Here is a 20,893-nt window from a genome sequence, read left to right as displayed (position 1 = left end):
TTATGAAACGAGATGAAGTCGTTGGGCTGGGTAGAAGGGGAGGATTGAACATGAATTGGATATTCCAAGATTTATTGTAATGGTAATGCTAAACAACTATGCCAATCGTGGGGATATAATTATGCAAACACGGAAATGGCCACACTAATCACGCCTGTCTCCAACACCTTCTCCCCTATCATCACATCATCATCCATACATTTCCACCCGTACATTCACAAGCATACATATCCAAAAAAAAATAGAACCCATGACCCTGCCCCATCATATCCCAGTAATAACCCAAATACCTCACGCCTCGCCAAACCGATCTGCCTGGCTATGGCGGTTCTCATCCCCATGCCCATGACCATGATGCCCATGATGTCCACCCCCACCTCTCCCCTCATCATCCGATTCAACCCTTCTCAGCATCAACTTCTCCTTCCTCCCAAACAACCCCAAACACAACGGAAGCGGCAACGCCACCAGCGCACACACAGCATGCAATACCAACGCATCCTTCATATCCCCCGGCGGATCACCCTCAGGACCCTTCTTCAGCGCCCCCGAAGCCACAATCAAAATCCCACCCAACAGCTGCCCGCCAGCCCACCCTAACGTCGACGTCACAGCCGGACTGATGGGGTGCGTCAATTCGACGAGATACTCGACAACAACAGGCACGAGGGAGAAAGAGGACGCGCCCAGGATGGCCATCATGACATACGGCCCGGCCACACTGCCGCCGCTAGAGGCACGGGTGCCAGGCATCCAGATGAAGATGAGGTAGCTTGCCGCAATGATGGGCACGGCGACGCGGACGGCGAGTAAGTAGGATTTGGTTCGGTCGATGATGGGGGAGGTGAGCGCCGACGTGACGAGGCCTACGACGATAAGCAGAGCGCCGGCGATGCCCGCTTCTTCCTCGGTGTAGCCGTGTGGAAGCAGGATCTGGTTGATGAGGGACGAGATGGAGTTGAAGAGGCCGACATAGATGGAGAAGGGGATGAATAGGAGCCAGAACTCGAGCTGGCTAAATAGCAAGCGGGCGGAGGCGCGGATACTGAGTTTGGGGGTTTCCGAGGACGGTGCTGCGGGCGTAGGTGGTCGAGCGGGGATGAAGAAAGAAGGCACTGCGCAGACGGAGGACTGTTACGTTGTTAGTTGTTGAGCAAGCCCGTTATCCTTGAGTTTGATTCTGCTATGGGAGAGAGTTGAGGGGTCGGCTTACGATGATGGAGACGTAAAGGACCATGTTGGAGATATCGCCCGGTTTCGAAACCCAGAAAGGATTAATCAGTTGGCCCAACGCAGCACCAAGAGGATTTGCAAGACTTGTCAAAGCTGTGGCAGTTACCCGCCCTCGGTTTGTAAACCAAAGGTCTGAGTATCGTGCCGGGGCCGCAAGGACAAAAGGCTGGGCTAGCCCAGTCAGAATCTGGCCAAACATGACCACTCCGAAGAGCCCGCCAGACTTGGAATGGCAACCGGCATAACGGATCCAGTTCCCGACGAGTACAAGGCTGGCAGACGTAACGATGGACAGTTTCGGGCCGAGATGTAGCACGTAGATAACCACAGGGGTGAAGAAGGCGAACGCAAACAGGAAGGCCGTGCTCAGCCAGTTGATGATGGTATCCGTGGTGCCAAAGTAGGTTGCTGCTTGGGAGGACACGGGCGAGAAGGTAAGCCACTAGCAAAGGTGAAGGTAGGTTAGCACAGATAGGAACTGCATTATGGCTATCCCCCCTCCTTGAAGCAAGCTGGAAAACAGCAGGCGTCGATGGTCTGATAGAAATGCGGCTGGCTGCTTCGTGGCGTGCTAAGATGCAGCGCAAGACCATCGAGCCCGCAGTTTCGGCAAATCGGGAAGCGCAGACGGGATGCAAACAATCGGGTAAACGCTAACTAAGCGCACCCATACGGCAAACAGTCCTTCGCCGAGTAGGATAAAAGGAGTGAGTGTCCCTCACGATCTTCCGGAGCTCGTTTGACCCGCCCACGGACAACCAACCTTCCGGTGCAACAAATGACCAAAAAAAGGGGGTGATAAGACGGCACCACTTACGTCCCAGCTAACAATGATATTCAACAGCGTCAACTGCAACAACCCGAACCACCGCCGCTTGTACACCTTGTACTCCACCGTCGTCTCGTTGTCGGCCCCGGCCCGCACACCCCCATCTTCAACACCCTCTTCCTTCACCAAACCAGGGCCAAGCGGCCTCCGCGGGACCGGCCCGCCCGGACTTCTTGTTTCCGCCGTAACGGAGCCCAACTCAATCGACTCTGTGTTGCCCTGCAGCGCCGAGGCACCGGCCGCATTGCTGACGCCATTCCCGTCGCTGCTCCGGGAAGAATCCTTTTCCGTCTCACCCGCGCGTTCCTCCCTCAGCCTGAACCAGCGGCGCGAACGGCCGCTACCCATCCCACCGGACCCAAGGCTCGCTTCCTCGATTTCGCTGACGGTGGGGCTGGTGTCGGGTGAGTGTGAGGGATGAGATTTCGGTAGGTGAGTATCGGTTATTGATGTCTGGCCGCGTCGCTTTTCATTATAGTTGGTACCGCGGTTCCCATGGGCCATACCGGGGGCCGTCCGCCCCGGTGCGATGATGCCTAGGTTGGAGTGTCGCACAGCATATGATAACAGGCTCGGGTCTTATTCGAACCGAGAACGACACTGCAGCGAACGGTTACGCCGACCAGTACTGAGGCCGTCAGTGAAAATGACGGCGGTGGTTGTAGTGTTCTTGTCTCGTCTGTGAAAGGTTCACGATGATAGAGAACCCGACCCCGACGAGCAACTCGGCCGCCTGAAGTCGGCTCTGAACCTTCAGATGAAACGGCCATCGGCATGGGGCGCGTGCCAATGTCCCGATTCCCTGCTATCGTCCCATTTTCGAGTCCTTTGCCGTTCTTGGCAGCTCAAAATTCCACCCAAACAAGGAACTGGCCTGTCGAATTGGAGGGATCCCCGCACCGAGAGAGCGAACGAAGACGACCAGAAGCCGAACCCGAACCACCACCGCTTTCCGAATCGGGAAGAAGTGCGAGAGACGTCGAGTCAAGTGATCTCAAACATCGAAAGAGCTCCTCCACGTGCACGATCCTCAACACCAACCGGACTTCGATTTGGGGGATCGTGGTACCTGACGAATTTCTTGTCGGGCATTTTTCAACAGTTTCTCTTTTGAGTAAATGGTGGGTTCAAATCTCAGCGAGGAAGGCGCCCCTGCTTAGATCGAAAATCCTCCTGCAGGTCGAGTGCCTTCCAATTCGACGCACCAGATCAAATTAACAAGGTCGGACAAGAGCCGTGCATTGAGATGCTGAGGTACATACCTGTATGTGATGGGTACCTTATCCAAGCTCTCTCCATCAGGTAGTAAGTAGGCTTTCGTCCGAAGCGCCGACCTGCGCCGAGCAAGTGATCTTGTTCTTCGGACGCAGGACACCACAGAGGTACTTCGTACCTATCGTTATCCGACTCTAGACAGCCCTGTTTCGGGGTTGACTCAATTGCCAGACAAATTCCCTCCCAAAATCACCAACACACCTCCGGACTACAAATCGTTACTACGCAACTGGCTGCCCCCCAAGACCTCAAAACCACCTCGTGCCCCCCCATTTCCCCTCTCCCCCTCGCCCGGCACCCCCAAAACCCGCGACCTGCAAGTCATTCCAGCCCAACCGCTTAACGGCATGCATTAGCATGTCTCTCCCATGTGTTTCCTGTGTAACCCAACAGGGTGCCGACGCATGCGGGGGATATTTCTGCAGCAGCATGGATGATGGAACTTATTCTCAGCCTCTCATGTCACCCCTTCCCCCCTTCACTGATGAGTTTGATCACTTGGTTGGTTCCAGCCCAGAAATGGGCTCTGCGTCGATGAAGAAGGGAGGGGTAAGGAGGCGGGGTGAGAGTTGAGGAAGAGGAGTCGTGAGCGAAAATTGAGTAAAGAGGTAAATAAGAACGAAATGGGATAGGGACGCGATTTAAAAGAAAACGAACTGCGGAAGCTATTGAGGAAACGATGAACCGAACCCCTCCCTTTTCTTGTCTCTTTATCTCTCAAGGAAAAACCACCGCCGGTATTTTCACCTCGGAAAAACTCCCGTTTATACACACCCTCGCTGTGGCCAAAAAAAGCGACACACCAAAACGGAGGGCTCAAGTCTAATCCATCAACATCGGATCCAATCTTGATAAATTTTGATTGATATACTCTGTTTTGTCTTTTTTCACTTTCTGGATTTATTCTTTTTTCTCTTCTTTCCCTTTTTTTGGTTTATTCGTTTTGGTCTTTTTTCACTTTTCTAGCAAAGTTATCCAGGGACTTGGTGTGCCGCTTTTTTTGGCCATAGCGAGACACCCAAAGAGGGCGATTCTATCGGGATATTCCCCGCCCACACGGTACCCCCAACGATCACTGCTATCCGGAGTAATTCAGACGCATCGTAGATGAGGCTAGACCAACGGAGCTTACTTTGTAAAAGACCCTTTGGTACACAAATAGCCATGCTCACGACGATCCCTGGTGCTTCGCATGATGCACTGGCACCCCATCCCATCCAACGTTACCTAGCCTCCTAGCTCTTAGCTGTAGTGTATGCAAGACATTTTGCGCCCATTCGATTCACGACTTTCATGTAGGGACCGAAACTCGACCATTGCGGGGCCTCTCTTGTTGTGCCATTTGACGCCAATATGTCGGCAGCCCGTTTCAGCTAAGAGGAAATCCAAAAGGAGAGGGGCAAGCCCAGTCGTTACGTTGGCAAGGTTGGTTATCGTTTCCGAGGGGGCGGGGGTGTTGAAGGGCAGAGAAGAGGAGCGAATGGGGGTTAGGAAGAGCTGAGTTGGTCCGGAAAAGCCATGACGTTAAGGTCCCCCAACGGTCGCACGAAGTGTCTGCATGGAAATGGCTTAGGGTAATCTGTCGTTGCTGCGTACATATGCGTGTGTGGCCTGATGTGAGATATGTCCCGCAGGCGTCGATCCCACGGCAATGGGACTCGACGTCAGAAAGAAGGGTGATTACGACTACCCATCATTCCGATGTCCGGTTTGGTGTGTGCGTGCAGCAAGCAGCCGGGTCCACCGGAATCGTGTTCGGGGGGTGGAAGGATTTAACTCGTGGAAACGTCTTCTGCTTTTTCTTTTTCTTACCTTTCGCTGCCCAGAGGGGAAAAGAGGGGGCTGGGCTAGAAAGTCTGGAAGGGGATAGAAAAAGAAAAGGTTGACAAGTTGAGACACCCACCTCTGATCTTGGTTGTGGCTGCATTCTGCCTGAGAGAGAAAAAGGCACTAGGGATCTGGTCTGTATATCTCCATCGAAGCGCCGTTGGCGCCATGCAGCCCTACTAGAAAGGAAAAAACACCTTCATCTTCGGGGAAGACGAAGTGGGGAAGCGGAGATCCGAGACGATATCTGCGACTTGAAGCCCGAATGGGTCATAATCGAGAGGAGGAAAACGCCCAAGGCGGAGAACTCAGAGCGGAGGTCTTGGGGGTCAGTGATATTCGAGTATGTCATTTTTGTTTCGCACGGTGTAAAGGAGACGACAATGGGATGGTAATGATACAACAAGCCCGAGCGGACGGAACCTCCAGACAAACCCGGGCGAGTTCGGTTATACAGGGCTGCGTCGTCTCACCGTCCTGGATGAAAACCCCGTCTCACGATGTGCATCGGCCAAACAACCCTCGTGTCGCAAACAACCCGGCCAGCAAACTACTCCCGTCTCGTCTATAGGAAGAAGCACCTTCTATAGAAACCATATTCATCGCATCGTGAAACCAGAGATCAGCACTCCATCTATACTCCTGGGCATCGCTGGTCGTAGTTGTTGTCGGTCCGGGGGTAGGTCGGCCTAGTCGTGGGGGGCGTGCTGGGGCTGGTTTATTTGAGAACAGACCACAGCTTGGGAGCAGCGCATTGGGTCGCACAGTGGGCAAGATGGAAGACTGATCCATCAGGTTAGTGAACGTGGTCAAGGGAGACAAGAGGGAGGTGCAAACAAAAAAGACTTACACTCCTCAACGCAGTCCTCCTTGTTGTCGCTGTCAGCTTCAGCTTTGGTAACGCGCTCAACGCACTCATCGAAGTGGTGCTTCGCCGGAGCGCACTGCTTAGAATTCCGGCATTCTATATTTCATCGTCAGCGACAGTCCACCCTCAGTGTCGTGTGCCGCATCCAATATCCGCATGTCGTTATATGGGTTACGGCTAGCCGTGCCCAGTAACCCTTTCTTCAAGCAGGAGCAAGCATTAACCCCCCAATGCGCCTTGCCTCCCAGCTGTGATCTAACGACCTTATATCGTGATGATAGCGATGCCAGGGGTGGGGTAAAACAATTAACCCACCTTCCTCGAGAGTCTCTTTGGGGTCAACTGGCTCCTCCTCCTCCTCCTCTTCTTCCTCCTCTTCCTCTTCAGCCGCCTCCTCCGGCTCTGCCTCCTTCGCCTCGGGCTTGGTCTCAGTTGCCTCCTCCTTGGGGGTTTCGGTGCTGGTCTCCTCGGGCTACGAAATCACGAAATCGAGCTGTTAGCCATACCCTCACTCAACGCTCCCAAAACCTTCCTCATAGCATCATGGAGAAGCCCAGGTGCTGGGCAAGCCTGGGCAGTCGTTTCGGCAGCGGCATGGCGGGATCTAGGAGCTGGCATAGAAAGTGACGCATAATCGGCATACCTGGTCGGCGGGGGCCTCGGCGTCAGCCGTTGTCCACGGGGTGGCAGCCTCGACGAGGTCGGTTATGGTGTCCCAGAAGCCCATTGTTGCGATGTGGCTGGTCGGGGTTTGGCGGCAAGCGGTGGGCGGCGGTTGTCGATGCTTCGGTTGGTGGGTTTGGCAGGGCACGCCTGAACGGGGTTTGCGTCGAGTCGGCAATCGCGCGACGTTGGAGCTCTCGCAAAAATCGGGTCGGCGAAACCAGCCCGGTTCTTCAATTGACGGGCCCTGATTGGTTGATTCGTTGGCCGATCGAGCTCCGGGTCATTCCGCTCATCACGTGATTTTGAGACAGCTCAAAGCTCCCTGTTAACCCTCATTCTTTTTTTGAAGCTTGGTCCGTGAGCCCCGGCCTATGGCATCATGCCGCAAGCTGCCAGCCCACACCAGCGTCCGCTAAACACCCCAGTGTCTACGGCGACATTATTATCATGGAGTTTAAGGGGTAGCGGACGTATAATTCTAGCTGAAGTTAAAAGGTCTAATGGTGAAGCGTCGAGTTGTCTTTTTTTCCAAACTCTTGGGGAGTTTCGGAAGGATTGTGAAATAACATTGTACTCAAAAACGCCAGCCAAAATTGATGCAACGCTCGTCCTCATTACCCACCGTCCGCAGTTGAATTCAAAACACAAGACCGTTCAAAGCTGATGGATGGTATCAACAGTTGCAGACTGTCACAAGAAACCCCCAAAAATTAAGAGAAGAAAAGGGAGAAGCGGGGGAAGTGAAAGGTTAAACAGAGCAAAAAGAAAGGGCTTTGGAACCCCCACACCCCAGTCCCCTTTAAAAACCCGTCAATTTCAACACTATCTTAACCCTTCAGCCCCTCTCAGCTTCCTCCCGCGCACGTTCCTCGTACCGTATATTGATGGCTTGGGTTTGTGCCTGAACGTAATCCGGAGGCGGTTCGTCGGGAGCTGGTTGGGGCTGCTGCGCTTCTTGTTGTTGTTGCTGCTCCTGCTGTGGCTCCTGCCGTTGTTGTCCCTGTGTGCTAGGCTGAGTGTCGCTGGTGGAAGTGGGGCTCGGGCGGTCGACTTGGTACGGCGGCGGAGGTTCGAGGTTTTGCCCGGGTACCAGACCCAATTCCTGGGCATGATGCAGGCGCTCCTTCAGCCACTCAAACTTGGCTTGGAAGTCGCTGTGGCCCCCGTCCCGGAAGACGAATTTGACATCCACCCGCGGAATATGCATGGGAATGCCTCCCCCAGGAACCGGTCTCACTGTCCCGCCCCAGCTCCAGGGACCAATCCATGATGAATGAACATGGGTATCGGTAAAATTCAGCGCGGGGGTAAAAAAAGACTTGAAATCCTCACTCGGCCTAGCCGGCAAGAAGATCACCTGGGCCTGGTCAGCTTCGGGCTCTACATAGTAAGACCAGTCCGCCCTGCTCTTCCGAAACCCGGGGCCAAGGACCCAGGTTTGGAGCCAACCTAAGAAAAGCTAGTGGCGGATAGGGCGGTGTACTTACTCGCTCATTCGTGATGTAGGCGATGCCGTTGTCACACTTGATGGAGAACGGGTCGGCGATCTGGAGCTCACGGGGTGTTGTCACCTCGAGGCTCACTCGTGGCCGTGAGGTATGCAATATCTTCTCACCTGGGATGGGAACGATCTCACCATCCCGGGTCAACATAACCCAACTGTCCGCTTCGTCAGATTGCGAATTTCGAAATAGCGTCCATGTGTGCTGCTCCGCCAGGAACTGGTCTGCCATTATCCAGCAGGAGATAAACCAGGGTCGACGGCGTGTGGCCCAGGACAGAAGCCAAAAGGGCGTGTCAGGTAAGGGAAGTGATGTGCGGCTAGGGCACTAGCAGGTGGGAAGAGGCGTCGTGGGCAGCAAGTGTAAGGGATAATAGATGGAATGGGAGGGGGGGAGGAGGGAGAGAGAGGGAGAACCGAGGACTTGGAGGATGGTCCAGCTCGGAGGTATAGAAAAAAAGGCTTCAAGGAGTACGGAAACACTACTTTCGAGGATGGAGGAAGATAAAAAATCACCACTTACTTTATTGACATGTTGAGGAGGCGGGTGGCTTGGTACCTAGGGAAGGTAAGGTAGGTGGGAGGTGGCCGCAGAATGGCCCGCCGTGCCCGCAGAGGTGTCGTCTGGGTGTCCCACAAGAGGCCGTTCGATGGGGTCTCGATTCGTCAGATTCGGTGCCCGCTAGCACCATCCACCCCAGCGCAGGGTTCACACAGGAGCGGCACACGCAAAAAAGGGGAGCGACCAGTTCCTCCCGCACCAGGCGATGCCTTGCCTGCAGTAGACCCAGCCGAGATTTCTTGAGAGGTCTGGGAGCGATGCGTAGGCTGTGGTATCTGTGGGGTGGGCCGGATTTGCTGGAAGTGCTGGCAGCCTATGTTTACCTGCCCTCCTTGCCCTTTCTTGCACCCAGTATTGCGTGGAATTCTCGGGTCGGTGGATAGATAGAGGTGCGGGACTTGTTAATGCGCCTCGGCGACCTAGAACACAACTTCCAACCTCTTTGCGCCCCGTCCGTCCTGCCGGGCCTGGAAAAGAAGGCCGGGTGCCGAGGCAAAAGAAGACGATGCCTCTCTTGAGGAGGGGGGTGTCCGAAGAGGATGGATGGAACCAGCGCGAGGCCGATCCGTGGCGGGAGAACGATTGATTGACAGCGCACACAGGCTTGAGCTAGGCGCAGGAAATATCGTGTAGGCCGTTGCGCGTGTGTGTTGATCTTGTGCGTCTGCGGGGTGGTGGTCCCGGAGCTTGACACTCGGGAACTGGCGAGGAAGGTTGCCGGATGGGTTCCCAGGTCCAGGGTAGACAGAACATGGGCAGGGGACGGACAGGCCAAGCAACAGCCCTTGCTGTGGCGTGCCATCCTGGCCTTTGGAACCCCGCGCTAACAACCCGTGGCCCGCAGCGGTTGAACTGTGGGCCCCATTCCAGGAGTGGACCTGCCGGTGACACCCGTTCTCATGGAAGGCGCGGACGGCAAGACGGCTGGACGGGTAAGGGAGGTAGTTAACCTCTCTATGCATTAACACGCAAACGCGCGTTTGATGGCTTCAAAGAAAGCCGCGATTTTCAGTCAACCAACAAACGCAGAAAAACATTAATATCAGAACAAGGGAGACGTCAAGGGACTTCCGAAGCTTGAAAATAGATATCTCCGCAGATGCATAACCCCGCGGCCATGGGATGACACAGAAATATTCCAGACATGTATCTCGCCGTCTCGGTACCAAAGACGAGGAACTGCAACAATGAAAGACAGGCAAGTGGAATTCAACGAGGAAGAGATCGCAGGTCAAATCGAGATAGGCACGCATCCCGACCGAAGCAGCTAGACACGGTCTGTCTAAGGAGTTGATTCTGCTCTGCTGACACGGTCCACTGAATGTCGGGCCACTTCCCTTAGCAAGAAGTTCCTTCCCGCCAAACGGAAGCTTCGACAGAATGCGTGGAAGGCAACGACGACTCGGAGACTCCCCCGAGTTTTGTTTTGTCCGGGAAAGGGCAGGGAAGCGCTCCCCAATTATCCATCCAACTAGGGAGGAAGGTACGGGACGCCGGTTTTGCTTCTGCAGCCCAGGTTAAAATTTCATGCTTCCCTCATAACTGCACCGCGCCAAAGCGAACACTCCACTGTCTCCCGCGACATACCGCAACGCTGGTTATTTAGAAATGTCTTCGACCCCCAAGCCCCCGAGTTACATACACTATGTAGTATGATGGGCCGCTGGTCCGGCGATCGCCACAAGCCACGAGCGACTGTCATCGTCCAACCACGACCAACACCACAGCCACGGGAACCATTCCGTCACTCAAAACAAAGCGAGCATTCCTCGACGACGTGCGCTGGATGGATGAATGGGGATAGATATCCGATTTGTGCTCACGGGCGTACAGAACCCCCGCGCAGGCCCAGCACCCTCCTTCCCCTTCGCCGTCCGGCCAACTGGCAATGAAGCAGTCGAGCCAAGATAATTTTAGTTTCCCTTTCAACCCCATCATATTGTTCTCGGGGCATGCCTCACATTTGAGAAAGGAACGCCAGCCCGACAGCCATCGCCCCGGGCATCCGGCATCCGGCATCCAGTTTCCGGCTTCCGCGCAGATTCTCTTTTCACAAACCAACCTGTCGGCCTCACGCTCTGATCGTGTTCGCTTTTTGTCTCGTCGGCGTCATCTAGCGCCAGCTCACCACTCAGCACCGGAGGAAGAGCATGGCGGTGGATCGTGGAATGCATTTGGGACGACAAGCTTCCATCTGGCCCCTGTCACTCTGCACCCATGCCTCCACGAGACGTCATTTAACTCTGATGAAGCTACCCAGGGCTGTCCGTTTTGTGGCTCCGGTGTTCCGGGTCGCCCTCCACCATGCATTCACTGGGATCCAACAATCCACCACCGCCGTTGGTGACCTCATTGTTCCTCCCTGTGACACGGCCCGGATTATCTTGGGTGAAGCCGAGTGTACGAAGACACAAGCGGCAATCTCAACAACGGACCCGGAGGAAGAAGATACGACATATCCGACACAGAATTCTCAGACCTAGTTGGCCAGGTGCTGGGGCAAAGTTTACGCCGTCCCCCGACGTTGTTTCCTCCTGTGCATATTTGTTCAATCTGGGTTGCCAACGGGTCCATCTTCGGCGTCATCTCGTCACCTATCAGGGGTTGGTTGGAATTTTGACACCTAGGGCAAGGGACACAGGGCACTTTCCCGAAACGTACAAATTTCGCCAGCTTGGTCGACGGCTCACCGCCGCCCAGGACGATGTAGGGCAGCAAGGGCAAGAGTCCAGCCCCACCTTCCGGAGCTCTCACGTCCCCTCGCTCGTCAACCACACCAGACACTGACCGGCCTTGCCGAGCAGGACGTGGGGAACTGCCTCACCCGCGACCGGCCCGAGAAGAGAACAGAACCTTTGCCATTCAAACACATTGACAATCCGCGATCTGTTCGCCGGGGAAAGCAAACTGATGAGCCGAGCCATGGGCCAGGGCCTCCGGCCGCCGGCTGGTGGTCCCGCCGCAGAGAAGACGGGCCGCACGAGAGATTGCTGGCAACCTGTGGTTTTTGCCTGCCGGTCAGTCCGTGGGGCTGGCACATGAAAAAAATATCCTCCATGGGACCCTTTCCATGCCCTGGGGTGTGCAACGGCACATCTCGATTGAGCAATCCGGATGGGGACAGGCGGCCCAGGTCTTTGTTCCACAACAGGATTGACGTCCCGGGAGCTCATCGGTTTTGCCATTGCCAGTTCCACTTGCGGACTTCATCCCCGACTTCGGCTCGGTCTTGCCGTGAGTTAGCCGTGTTTATTGCATTCCTCGAACCCTATCAAACCCAGTATCCGCTCTGCTGGATCCCATCTTCTCAACTGGGGCACGGGATAGTCTAGTCACCCACCAAACATTCTTCGTCGTCACCCAATAACGGCGAGAAAGGCGAGACTGTCCTTGGCGAGCTTGCAGAGATGCGCACGCCGGTTACTCTCCCTGAGCACCCCCGCGTCTTCCACGGGGATAGCTTGATAAAGTTCACCGACATGTTTGAGCAATGAAGCCCGCCAGACGGACGCCCTCACTTCACACAAATTTTAACGCTTATGCAGTCCAGGAGCCTCATCACTCCGCGACGACGGCGAGGGTTGATATTTGCCAATACTGCTAGCCACTGCGCATTGCTGTGAAGTTATGCTAGGGCTTCGCCAGAACGCCGAGGCTCGTAGTCTTGCTGTGTGTGGTAAGAGATATGCACCCACTGGGAAGGGAGTACAGTGACTCCTGTCGTAGACCATACCCGGCCTGGCCATTGAGAATTGGGATACCCGAGGACACGGCTGTTGCATTTGATCGTTGTCTTAGAGAAGCTTCTATCTTACGCCGTGCTTTAGTTCTGACGGGCCGCTTGCGCTTGTGAACAAGGTTCCCAGATATCTTAGGCTATGGATCTCCAACAACACAGCCACCTTCCGTAGCTCTCTAGCTCAACGACTACAGGCGAACGCGCTGGTTCTTCATGCGATTCTCTTTCCGCTTTGCCAAGGCGGCGATGGGAGTTACCGGCGGCTTCTCGGCGGCCAGCCGTCGGCAAGCCATCGACCAGCCAGCGGCCAACGGACAATGCCAACATGGTATCAATCGGCCTCCGTCCCCCGGTCGAGGTCCAGTGACCGGGATATTTCGTGGGGGGGCAGTGAAATACAAGCCAGTGGTTTATCCTGAGTCCTGACACGCGATCCCGGTCACACACCCGCTTCCCCACGAGAATTGAGGACATGTGGTCCAACCGTTTGCTGGCTTGAACAAAAAGACTGGCTGGTCACGAGTAACAACCACACAGTACACAGCCGGCATGGTCTACCTTGACCTATGGACGGGTTTGGTTCCACCACTTGCCTCAACAGTCCCTCACCTCGCCCCTTTTCCGGCCGCATTCTTCCAGACTTGGTCGGTCAGCATCGGTCTGAGAGTCTTTAAGACAGTGAGATTTGCACCGAGGGGGCGGTGGCCAATCCTATGAGGTGCAAAACACGGCGGATGAGCCTATGAATCGGTTCTCTTGACCTAGGCTCACAGGGAATTACCAGTCCAGTCCATTTTAGACGGAGGCCTCTCCCGGACCGTCTCCTTGTGACCTGTCTCGCTGGCTGCTGTGGATATAATTGGTTCCTGCCGATGACGCAGGGTGTCTATGAATCAAGCAGCATAGGGACAGTCCGCGGAGGCGCTTTCGATGGAGGAAAAGCCGGCGGGACAGCGGCCTATTGCAGGAGAGGGAGGCACGGGGCTGTGGCGGTTTCGCCAAGTGTCGAAGAGAGCAACGTGACCTCGGCGGCCTTTTTCGGACTTGTTTGTGCTCAGCTCCAGGTTTTGTTTATTGTCTCTTTGCCTCGGAACATTTAATTCCACGTCAAAGTCCTTCCTAGTTGTTGTCTTCTTGTTTACGTGTGGCGCATCGTTTATTATTTATCTTAGTCAGAGCCGTGTCATGTGTCAATACGTTGGGGTAACACAGCAGCAGGAGCCTCATACGCCACACCACGTCTAGGAACCCTGAGGAATGTTGTACGAGTGACATCTGAGATTTTCCCTTTCTCTCATTATGCATACAGTCATAACCTTCATCAAACCTAGTCTTCCCTCGACCAGTGCCCGAGGCGGGGGTAGGGAGGAACCCTCAGCGAAAAAAAAATACCCCCCTCTCCCGTGCTCGTCTCCTTTACATTTTCCGTCCTTTCCCTTCGCCTATGTGGCGTAGACCCGGACTTAGGGAAGACAGGTGTGGCAAAAACAAGAAACCCAGACCAAATCCAGCTATAACACCCTATTGCCAATGCAAATGCCCCTTTGCCCCCATATTCACAACACGCTTTTCCCTCGTTCAGTGGCGTGGCCATCGAAGTCGACAAACCCTCGTGAACTCCATCGTCCTTAAAAAGTTGGCGTACGAAAGCAAAAGCGATGGCGGCCGCAGTGCCGGCTTTGCCATTCATCAATGACCCGCATCCTCCTGTTTCCCTCGGGTAGCGGTGTTTCGTGATGAAGCAACCCCCGTGAGCACAGTCGGTTTCATTTTGTCTGGTCGCGAAAGGACCAACAAGAGAAAAGAAAAGAAAGACAGCGTGACCAACCAAATCCGAGGAAGCTCAATCGGTCGCGTGCTCTCGTCTTCTTCCTCTCTTCCCCCGAGAAGACACCCCCCTTCACAGTAGCCAGTAGAGAATCGCCATCGGGCTTTGAATCGTCCCCGCCCTTGCCGATGCCTGTCTGAGACCTCCCGAGCTGGCTGACTGGCTGGGTACCCTAACCATATTTTGCCACCCCGTCGGCTGTCGGATTTGCGGGAGGGAGATCCAGGGGATGCTCTGCTCCTGTCTCGGCCCTGGCTGGCCATTGAGAAAAGCGCTTCCCGAGCTACCGTGAAAATAAGCGAACAATCCAGAGCCCCAAACCGGACGTACCAAAGCCGTTCAGGAAAACGGAAAGAGGAAAAGCAACGAAAAGAAAAGACAATAAAAATAAAGAAAAGGACGAAAAGAGCGGAGACAACGAAGAGAACAACACAGACTCAGCCCAGCCACGGTTCGTTGGGCCGCACTCCTCCACTTCCTGCACCAGCAACAGGGCCCCCAAAATCAAACCGGGGCATCTCGATCCTCGGCGGCGCCACAGCCTCACCACCCCCGTTCCCGTTAGCAGCGGTCTTCTTCACCGGACTCTGGCCCCTCGATTTGGCCCCTCCTTCCGGTGGCGGGGGTCCATAGCGCACATCCCTGACACACCATCCATCCTCGACCCCAGCAGCCACCCACCGTCTCAAGCCGTCATGCACGCCGCCGTAAAACTTCTCCTTGCACAACCGCAAGCTGCCGCCAAGACAACGCTCCCAGCCGGAGATGCGCAGATCAGCGCGGAGGGCGTTGCGCTCGGCCGCGGTGGGACCAGTGCAGGCCAGGATGGCATTGAGCAGGTCGAGGTGCGAAGCCAGGTAGTTGGTGGCGTCCCATTCGACGCCGCCGACGTAAGGGGCCGCAGGGACGGGGGGCCGCTCTTGCGGGAAGTGCCGGGTCATGTAGGTGAAGGAGTCGGAGTCGGCGGTTGAAGGTGTCGTCGTGGAGCCTGAGGTGGCAGGGGTGGTGGTACCGTCGGTCTTGATGTTGTTGATATTGTTGTTATCCGCCGGCAAAGCAACAATGTTCAAATTGTGCAAAAAGATCCAAAACACCTCTTTGGTCACGTTGACCACCTCCTTACACCACACACGATACGGGCGATCGCGCCTCATCTCCAGCACAAAATCCACCGGCCGATCCTCCTCCTTGGGCTCGGGGTCCCTCAGGAACCCGAGCACGGCCTTGGCACGCGCTACCCGCTCTAGGGGCGTGGCACACTCGATGTAGGTCAAAAGCAGTGAGGTGATAATGCCGCGGGTGGTGAACTCGCTAGGGCCTTTCTTCTCCGGGTCGAAGATCATGTGCAGCAGGGCTGGGAAGAGGGTGGTGTGGATGGAGTGTAGGTATTGAAGAGCCATGTCGGTCGTGCAGAGCGCCTTGAGACAGAGCAGGGTCTCGTGCAGCAGGGCGTCCTCGTGTTCCTCTCTGTGGTGACGGTCAGCGTCGACGAAACAAGAAAAAAAAGATAAAGTAACCGAAGAAAGGTAGAGGAAAGAAACAAGACATACCTCCACTCAACAGCCATGATCCGATGCAACAACTCAACCATCTCCTCCATCCCGCCGAGCCTGATAAACTCCTCGGTCCACGCCACCGTCTCATTCCGCAGCAACAGCCTCAATTTATGCAGCTTCCCAACCTCCACCAACTCCGGTCGCTGCACCTTTTGCAGATACGCGACAAAATCTCCTGGCAACTGCTGGCCCTTCACCTTAGCCAGAAAACTGCTACCATACCCCGAAGGGAAGGGAGAAGAAGGGGCTATGGTACCATCACCGTTGCTGACCAGGCTCTCCGTGGACTTGGAACGAAAGTGTCGGCCGAGACTGGTAGTGTGGCCGTCATTGTTCTTCTGCTTCTTCGTCGGAGACGATGGCGTACCGTTGGATTTGTTGCTGCCGCGGACAATCGTGAGGCTGAGACCACGGCCGTGTTTTTTCTTGTCCTTCTTGGGGGCCGCGGTGTCACCTTGCTCGTCCTGCTGCTGTGCCTGCTGTTGATCGAAGCCATTGACCGCTCCATTTCCATTCCCGTTCGCAGCCACACGGCCATTCCCACTCCCCATTGCACTCCCTGAGCCAGATCGTCTACCCGCAGCTCCCAATTGCATGTGCCCGTCGTGCGACGACGGCCGCTCTCCCGCACTGCGGCCCATCATCTTGGCCTGCATCTCGGCCCAGTCCTGGCGGATAAACTCCATCTTGATGGTATCGCTCAAGTTGCGCATCTTGTACCGCTGGTTCTCAGGGATGTTGCGGCGGTCCAACATCGCCTCGAGGTGCTTGTCGATGTCCTTGGGGTCAATCACAGGCAGCTGAATCGCTTGTTGCGCGGGTGTCTGAGACAGATCACCGCCAGGACCCTCTGCTGGTGTCATAGCCGACACCCCGCGTGATCCAATCCCAGGCCTCGACGCAGCATTGGCAGACCCATTCGCCGCCGTTGACGACGAGTTCCCCTTACCCCAGGTCAACCGCTTCGCCCGGTTGCTGCTGCTGTTGTTGCTGTTGCTCTCTCTACCCCCTCCAACTCCAACTCCGCTACCCGCAGTCTTACTGCTATCATCACTACGCTTCCGCATGATATACGGCTGGAACGACTTTGGCCGCGGCTTCTTGCGAAACGAGGAGTCTGGCCCGGACGATGTCGGCCCAGATGCGGCAGCGGCAGCGGCAGCAGCAGCCCTGTCTGCCGCAGCAACGGCCGCGGCGACCATCCCTGTGCCGCTTCCTATCGGTAAATCAACAGACGACCCGTGTCGTGGGAAGTGTTGCGAGGAAAACTGCGCGTAGATGGGCGTGGGCGGGTACCCTGGCATAGCTCCTCCAGCTGCTGCTACTGCCCCAGCACTAGCAGGAGTAGTAGGAACACCAGAAGAGTCGCTGGGCGACCTATTCTCCTTATCCTTGTCCTTCTCTTTATCCTTACTATCATCCGTGAGCAACTGCTTCAGATTCTTCATCGATTTCGGCCGCAGCAGCGAAGCCAAGTTAGTCGCTGACTTGGCCTTCTTCGGCTTGGTCGGCGAATTGTCGCGCGTCTTGGGCGGCTTGCTCGTGTCCCGGTCGCCACGACCAAACGGGCGCAGCGAGATGGTCGAGAACCCGCCTGTCTTGGTCGGTGAAGATGGTGGTGGGAGCGCGGCTTGTTGGAGATGCGAACCGGCCCGCTCGCGGCGGCCCCGTCGTTCGGGTGACCGGTCGTTGCTGTTGATATTGTGATGTTTCCGGTTCTGCTGCAGCTCGCCCAGCGCGTGGGCGTATCGTTGTGGCTCCATGGCCGCGGCGGCTGCGGCGTCGAAGCCGACGTGGAAGACACCGCCGTTGCTGTGGCTGCTGCTACTGTCCCGGTTGCTATTACCGTGGGCGAGGTTCTGCTGGGACATGTGGAAGGCGGGGGTTGCCATGATCGGGGAGATGAGCGGTGCGGCGGGGAGGGCCGTGCCGTCGGAATTGTTTCGTTTATGCCCACCGCCGCCGACGAGGGACCGTAGGACGGAGGACTTGGACTTGGATCGCTGTCGGGATTCGATGATTGGCGCAGGGGCTAGGAGCGGGAAGCCGTTCTGCTGCTGCTGCTGTTGCTGCATTGCGTTGAACCCGGCCATTGTTGGGTTTGTTCGTTTGCTCCTTTTTTGCTAGGTCTATGCGTGTTTCCGTGGTGGGTGCGAGACAATTGCTGCACCTGACCGACAACTCGAAACGTTGGGGGGGTCTTGGTCTCGGAAAACCGTTCAATTGCCGTCTTTCTTCACCTTGCGTGCTTGGGGGTCGCTTGAGGAAATGCAAATGCCAGTGCCAATGCGAACACGCCGATGCAAATGCTAGAAACGAACAAGAATAAAGGGAAAACGAGTCGAAAATGGAGAATGGAAAGACAAAAAGTCGGACACTAGAAAAGATGCGGGCGTCGAAGGTGGAAATACACCTGGTGGTGAGAATGAAGCGAAGAAGCAGTCGCCGACGCTATGCCATCGCCATTCAAGCCGTGCAAAAAGATCTCAGCGGCATGCCCCCAGAAGACCCAAGAGGCCGTCCGGTGGAAAAACGTTATATGAACGAAAAAAGGGGGCGTCTGTTCTCTTCGTTTCGTGCTCTTCTTTTCTTCAAGAAATCGGTTTTGGATCGGTGGCGAAGAAAAGGAAGGGAGGGGAGGGGGATCAATCATTCCATCCCAAGTTTGGGCGCGATTTGGCCTTCTTCCGAGTGAGACCCTGCATTGGGTTGCGGGCTTGTCCGGTTGTTTACAAGGGGGTCATCCCGGTTGCCGGGCAACTAACGCACCCCCGACCGTTGTCCCACGGTCCCCGCTACACCCGCTGCTGGCGAATTCCCATTACGGGAATAAGAAGTGCCCCGCACACTCAGCACATCAACCCCACTTCCCCGCGTCACTTTTGACAGAGCTGAGAAGCGGTCAAGAAATTCTTTTGGGGGAGGCATCCCGCGTCCTCACTTCCACGTACGGACAAGACGGAGTGCGCAAAAAGCAATTGTCCGCGCGTTCTGCAAGGCGCTGCGGCGCCTGGGCAACGGGAATCGAGGGTGATCTGTCTCGGGATCCTGAGATTCTGTTACATCGTGGAATTGGGCACGTGGGAGACGTTTTTGTGGTTGTTTTTTGACACTATTTTTATATTATTTATTTTCTATTTTGCTAAAATCACTTCAACATGGTCCTCGTCAACTTATGAGCAGATCTCACCAACTCAACAGCCCCCTTTCCCTGTCAAACCCGCCCCGCAATTGGGTATCTGGCTTGACGACCTTCCCCTGCAGCACCGTAAACTTCACAATACCCTCGCAATCCTCCGGCCGGACCCTGGCGAGCCAGATGCACTGCGCTGCTCCAACCTCCCCATCCCCTTCCTCTTCTTGACTTTCCCCTGTCTCCTTATTGTCTTCTTCTTTATCCTTGTTTTCTCTCCCTTTCTCTTCCCCATCGGCCTCCTTTGCCTCCCCCTTCCGATACACCATCACATTCGCACTATACTTGTGCCCGCCCACATGGCTAATAAAATAAATCCCCACCCCACCCGGCCGCTCATCGTCCAAGTCCCGATATAGCCCCAGTGGCTGCAGATGCCGCTGAAACTCTTTCCGCAGCAGTGGCGCCGACTGCCCACAGCGCGCATCGCGGGTCTTTTGGCTGCACAGCAGGATCAGTGCCTTGTGCGGACAAGGGCGCGTCGTCAGGTCCTTGATAGCTGCGGGTGTGCCTTCGGGTAGCGGGGCGGGTAACGAGCGCGGGAGGGAGAAAGGCGCGAGAGGGGTGGTGTTGGTTGGCGCGTGGGAGACGATGGAGGTGAGTAGGGTTGGGACGGTCGCTGGTGTGACGTTTTCGATGATGGTGAAGGCTGGGAGGAGGAGGACGGTGGTCGGTTCGGAGTAGGAGGTTGTCTGGTGCGGCGTGGGGATGTTGGAGGCCGAGAGCATGAGGCGCTGGAGTTATATTGTAAGTCATGGGTCCCGGCTTTTCTTAGGAGGCTAGAGAGGGAAGCTAGAAAAGAGAGGGGTTGAAAGGCGGATACACACTCCATTCGTAGGTGCCTTGGCGGCACCAATCGCCTGCATGACACTCCCCTTCTCATCGGTGACATCGCGCACCCAGTCGGACTTGCCCGTGGCTACCAGCAGATGGGTGCTCCAGCCCTTGACAAAGCCGTACAGCTCGTCCGACTCATCAATCTTGAAGCCGCGCGGGTACTTGACCGAGCAGCTGTCGCAGTCACGGTCGCAGTCCTCACCGTCGACCGCCTTGTCCACGACGGGGAACAGGTCCTGCAAGCCCGCCTTGCTGCCCGAGTTGCCGATGGCCAACGCCTTGGCGCTGTTGATCAGTGATTTGAAGGTCCCCGCCATTGTATCTTGCCTCTAGCGTCCTTTGTCCGTCTGAATAAGTTGGGCTTTATCGGTGGTGTTTAGCCCGTCGTGGGCGCGTGGGATCTTGGAGCCTGCTTTAGGCTGCTGTGGGCTTGTTGTCTGAAGAATGACAATTTGGAAACCCGCTTCGAGGCAAACAGGCGGGATAGTAGGACCCTTAAAGAAGGAATCCCCAACCGCTCATCATCCGTGCGTGTTGAAATGCGCGAATGACCGCGTCGGTGACTTTGGTCGGAGGTAACGGAAGACATCTGGTGGAGCCGGGGAGATATCTGCACCTGAGCGGGCCATATCCCTGCAGGTGTTTGAGCTGCTTGAGCTGCCCCGAGCTAGAATCACACCCCAACAGGAATCAACCAAACAATACGACACAATGAGGAATACTGATAATTGAAGAAACCAACCCAGCCAATGGAAATAGAATAGTAGTATTTTCCTGAGAAAAAGTACCCGAAATAGAGAAACCTCACTCCTTCTCAGTCACTGACGCGGCCAACGGCCCCTCAAAAAAACAAACCCCCTGGTCTTGAAGCCGATGCACACCGTAACTCCGGCCGTTGACAGCATGCGGCCCCGCCCCCACCTTCCCAACACAGGAGAGAGTTGATCAGACAGGCAAGACAAGCAACATGACCAACTCA

At 55.6% G+C, this 20,893-nt stretch overlaps 5 protein-coding genes across 5 annotated transcripts; all 5 read right to left on the bottom strand.

Moving 5' to 3' along the window:
• Positions 1-119: 119 nt before the first annotated feature.
• On the bottom strand, positions 120-2,410 carry C8A04DRAFT_34256 (major facilitator superfamily domain-containing protein; the record flags this gene model as incomplete). The annotated part of the gene is made up of 4 exons (XM_062782767.1): positions 120-175; positions 378-1,131; positions 1,214-1,675; positions 2,051-2,410. The coding sequence occupies 4 exons, from the start codon at positions 2,408-2,410 to the stop codon at positions 120-122; spliced, it is 1,632 nt and encodes a 543-aa protein (XP_062640930.1).
• Positions 2,411-5,882: 3,472 nt separating this feature from the next.
• On the bottom strand, positions 5,883-6,759 carry C8A04DRAFT_24816 (ubiquinol-cytochrome C reductase hinge protein-domain-containing protein; the record flags this gene model as incomplete). Its single annotated transcript, XM_062779313.1, has 4 exons — positions 5,883-5,947; positions 6,015-6,128; positions 6,348-6,504; positions 6,676-6,759. 4 exons carry the CDS (start codon positions 6,757-6,759, stop codon positions 5,883-5,885), a joined length of 420 nt encoding a protein of 139 aa, XP_062640929.1.
• Positions 6,760-7,533: 774 nt separating this feature from the next.
• C8A04DRAFT_34254 (uncharacterized protein) lies at positions 7,534-8,431 on the bottom strand (the record flags this gene model as incomplete). The annotated part of the gene is made up of 2 exons (XM_062782766.1): positions 7,534-8,055; positions 8,186-8,431. The coding sequence occupies 2 exons, from the start codon at positions 8,429-8,431 to the stop codon at positions 7,534-7,536; spliced, it is 768 nt and encodes a 255-aa protein (XP_062640928.1).
• Positions 8,432-14,765: 6,334 nt separating this feature from the next.
• Positions 14,766-17,959, bottom strand: C8A04DRAFT_9057 (armadillo-type protein; the record flags this gene model as incomplete). The annotated part of the gene is made up of 3 exons (XM_062785338.1): positions 14,766-15,795; positions 15,879-16,386; positions 16,462-17,959. The coding sequence occupies 3 exons, from the start codon at positions 17,957-17,959 to the stop codon at positions 14,766-14,768; spliced, it is 3,036 nt and encodes a 1,011-aa protein (XP_062640927.1).
• Positions 17,960-19,070: 1,111 nt separating this feature from the next.
• Positions 19,071-20,231, bottom strand: C8A04DRAFT_9135 (Sucrase/ferredoxin-like-domain-containing protein; the record flags this gene model as incomplete). The annotated part of the gene is made up of 2 exons (XM_062785367.1): positions 19,071-19,811; positions 19,905-20,231. 2 exons carry the CDS (start codon positions 20,229-20,231, stop codon positions 19,071-19,073), a joined length of 1,068 nt encoding a protein of 355 aa, XP_062640926.1.
• Between the last annotated feature and the right edge of the window lie 662 nt (positions 20,232-20,893).

The sequence above is a fragment of the Dichotomopilus funicola genome, assembly GCF_033296635.1.
Source record: "Dichotomopilus funicola strain CBS 141.50 unplaced genomic scaffold C8A04scaffold_3, whole genome shotgun sequence".
Classification (NCBI taxonomy): domain Eukaryota; kingdom Fungi; phylum Ascomycota; class Sordariomycetes; order Sordariales; family Chaetomiaceae; genus Dichotomopilus; species Dichotomopilus funicola.
Note: the sequence above shows the minus strand (reverse complement) of the source record. Positions and strands in the feature narration are given on the sequence as shown.